At 45.0% G+C, this 3,526-nt stretch overlaps 1 protein-coding gene across 1 annotated transcript in view; it reads left to right on the top strand.

Moving 5' to 3' along the window:
- LOC143963426 (uncharacterized) overlaps window positions 1–3,526 on the top strand; it is a gene marked incomplete in the record, with an annotated part of 86,618 nt that overhangs the window by 72,523 nt on the left and 10,569 nt on the right. The window contains 1 exon segment of the mRNA XM_077473057.1: window positions 3,318–3,449. Within this exon segment, the coding sequence (XP_077329183.1) occupies window positions 3,318–3,449 (132 nt within the window).

Genomic DNA, 3,526 nt, shown 5'->3' with positions numbered 1-3,526 from the left:
TTATGACCTTTTTATGAATTGTATGCACTTGATTATGTCATTTCTAATTGCTGTCTGGGGCCGGGTGAATTAATCCTTACAGAAGTGCCCTCATCCCCCAAGTTGTACCGGGAGGATGCCTGCAACTGTAGGAGGAATAGTAGGAGGAGGAATAGTAGGAGGAGGAATAGTAGGAGGAGGAATAGTAGTAGGAGGAGGAATAGTAGTAGGAGGAGGAATAGTAGTAGGAGGAGGAATAGTAGTAGGAGGAGGAATAGGAGGAGGAGGAGGAATAGGAGTAGGAGGAGGAATAGTAGGAGGAGGAGGAATAGTAGGAGGAGGAGGAATAGTAGGAGGAGGAGGAATAGTAGGAGGAGGAGAATAGGAGGAGGAGGAGGAGGAATAGTAATAGGAGGAGGAGGAATAGTAGGAGGAGGAGGAATAGTAGGAGAGGAGGAATAGTAGGAGGAGGAGGAATAGTAGGAGGAGGAGGAATAGTAGGAGGAGGAGGAATAGTAGGAGGAGGAGGAATAGGAGGAGGAGGAGGAGGAATAGTAGGAGGAGGAGGAATAGGAGGAGGAGGAGGAGGAATAGTAATAGGAGGAGGAGGAGGAGGAATAGTAATAGGAGGAGGAGGAGGAGGAATAGTAATAGGAGGAGGAGGAGGAGGAGGAATAGTAATAGGAGGAGGAGGAGGAGGAGGAATAGTAATAGGAGGAGGAGGAGGAATAGTAATAGGAGGAGGAGGAGGAGGAGGAATAGTAATAGGAGGAGGGAGGAGGAATAGTAATAGGAGGAGGAGGAGGAATAGTAATAGGAGGAGGAGGAGGAATAGTAATAGGAGGAGGAGGAGGAATAGTAATAGGAGGAGGAGGAATAGTAATAGGAGGAGGAGGAATAGTAATAGGAGGAGGAATAGTAATAGGAGGAGGAGGAGGAGGAGGAATAGTAATAGTAATAGGAGGAGGAGGAGGAGGAAGAATAGTAATAGTAATAGGAGGAGGAGGAGGAGGAAGAATAGTAATAGTAATAGGAGGAGGAGGAGGAGGAAGAATAGTAATAGTAATAGGAGGAGGAGGAGGAGGAAGAATAGTAATAGGAGGAGGAGGAAGAATAGTAATAGGAGGAGGAGGAGGAGGAGGAGGAGGAATAGTAATAGGAGGAGGAGGAGGAGGAATAGTAATAGTAATAGGAGGAGGAGGAGGAGTAAGAATAGTAATAGGAGGAGGAGGAAGAATATTAATAGGAGGAGGAGGAGGAGGAAGAATAGTAATAGGAGGAGGAGGAGGAGGAAGAATAGTAATAGGAGGAGGAGGAGGAGGAATAGTAATAGGAGGAGGAGGAATAGTAATAGTAATAGGAGGAGGAGGAATAGTAATAGTAATAGGAGGAGGAGGAGGAATAGTAATAGTAATAGGAGGAGGAGGAGGAATAGTAATAGTAATAGGAGGAGGAGGAGGAGGAATAGTAATAGTAATAGGAGGAGGAGGAGGAGGAAGAATAGTAATAGGAGGAGGAGGAAGAATAGTAATAGGAGGAGGAGGAGGAGGAAGAATAGTAATAGGAGGAGGAGGAGGAGGAGGAATAGTAATAGTAATAGGAGGAGGAGGAATAGTAATAGTAATAGGAGGAGGAGGAGGAGGAATAGTAATAGTAATAGGAGGAGAAGGAGGAATAGTAATAGGAGGAGGAGGAGGAGGAATAGTAATAGGAGGAGGAGGAGGAGGAATAGTAATAGGAGGAGGAGGAGGAGGAATAGTAATAGTAATAGGAGGAGGAGGAGGAATAGTAATAGGAGGAGGAGGAGGAATAGTAATAGGAGGAGGAGGGGGAGGAATAGTAATGCCGCGTACACTTGACCGGACATTTTGAGGGACTAGGTCCGACGGACTTTCGGCGGAGTTCTAACGGAGTTCTGACGGACTTTCCAAATGAACGGACTTGGCCACACACAATCACACCAAAGTCCGACGGATTCGAACGTGATGACGTACGACCAGACTAGAATAAGGAAGTTCATAGCCAGTAGCCAATAGCTGCCCTAGTGTCGGTTTTTGTCCATCCAGAATAGCATACACACAAACAGATTTCTCAGTAGGAACTGGGTCCAGCGGAGTTCCGGCGGAAAAAATTGAAACATGTTCCATTTCTAAAGTCTGTTGGATTTTTGCAAATCAAAAGTCTGCTGCAGCCCACACACGATAAAATGGTCTGCTGGAATTGTTCTGTCGGACCTTTGATGTTGAAAAGTCCGGTCGTGTGTACGCGGCATTATAGTAATAGGAAGAGGAGGAGGAATAGTAATAGGAGGAGGAGGAGTAATAGTTGTAGTAGGAGGAGGAATAGAAATAGTAGTAGGAGGAGGAAGAGTAATAGGAGGAGGAAGAGTAATAGGAGGAGGAAGAGTAATAGGAGGAGGAAGAGTAATAGGAGGAGGAAGAGTAATAGGAGGAGGAAGAGTAGTAGGAGGAGGAATAGTAATGGTAGTAGGAGGAGGAATAGTAATGGTAGTAGGAGGAGGAGTAGCAATAATAATAGTAGTAAGAGGAGGAGGAGGAAGAGTAATAGTAGGAGGAGGAGGAGGAGGAGGAAGAGTAATAGTAGGAGTAGTAGTAGTAGGAGGAGGAAGAGTAATAGTAATAGTAGGAGGAGTAGCAATAGTAGTAGGAGGAGGAGGAGGAAGAGTAATAGTAATAGTAGTAGGAGGAGGAGGAAGAGTAATAGTAATAGTAGTAGGAGGAGGAGGAAGAGTAATAGTAATAGTAGTAGGAGGAGGAGGAAGAGTAATAGTAATAGTAGTAGGAGGCGGAAGAGTAATAGTAGTAGGAGGAGGAAGAGTAATAGTAATAGTAGTAGGAGGAGGAGGAGGAAGAGTAATAGTAATAGTAGGAGGAGGAGGAGGAGGAAGAGTAATGGTAGTAGTAGGAGGAGGAGGAGGAGGAATAGTAATAGTAGTAGGAGGAGGAATAGTAATAGTAGTAGTAGTAGTAGTAGGAGGAGGAGGAGGAGTAATAGTAGCAGTAGTAGGAGGAGGAGTAATAGTAGCAGTAGTAGTAGGAGGAGGAGTAATAGTAGCAGTAGTAGTAGGAGGAGGAGTAATAGTAGCAGTAGTAGTAGGAGGAGGAGTAATAGTAGCAGTAGTAGTAGGAGGAGGAGTAATAGTAGCAGTAGTAGTAGGAGGAGGAGTAATAGTAGCAGTAGTAGGAGGAGGAGGAGTAATAGTAACAGTAGTAGTAGGAGGAGGAGTAATAGGAGTCTTGCCTCTCTGTAAACTATACTAGAATTTTGCAGGTCACCTTATTCCGCTGCACTTCTCATGAATGTGTTTTTCCCACCAGGAAACAAAAGCTACCGGGACCACGGGCACAGAATGTTACTCGTTTGGCTGCACGGAGTGGTAATGTCGGGAGAAAACCCAATTAAAGGATTGTTTGAGGGACTGGTAGGCATCGGGAGGAGAGACTTGGCAGGTCAGTGCCCCTGAAGTAATATTATTGATATGAATATATTACGTATTGCTATATTCATTGGGGGTGGCTGGTGGTTA

Source organism: Lithobates pipiens, unplaced genomic scaffold (genome assembly GCF_037356315.1).
Source record: "Lithobates pipiens isolate NorthernLeopardFrog02 unplaced genomic scaffold, aLitPip1_a1.2 Scaffold_8, whole genome shotgun sequence".
Taxonomy (NCBI): Eukaryota; Metazoa; Chordata; class Amphibia; order Anura; family Ranidae; genus Lithobates; species Lithobates pipiens.
The sequence above is the reverse complement of the archived record's forward strand: the minus strand, read 5'-3'. Positions and strand labels throughout refer to the sequence as shown.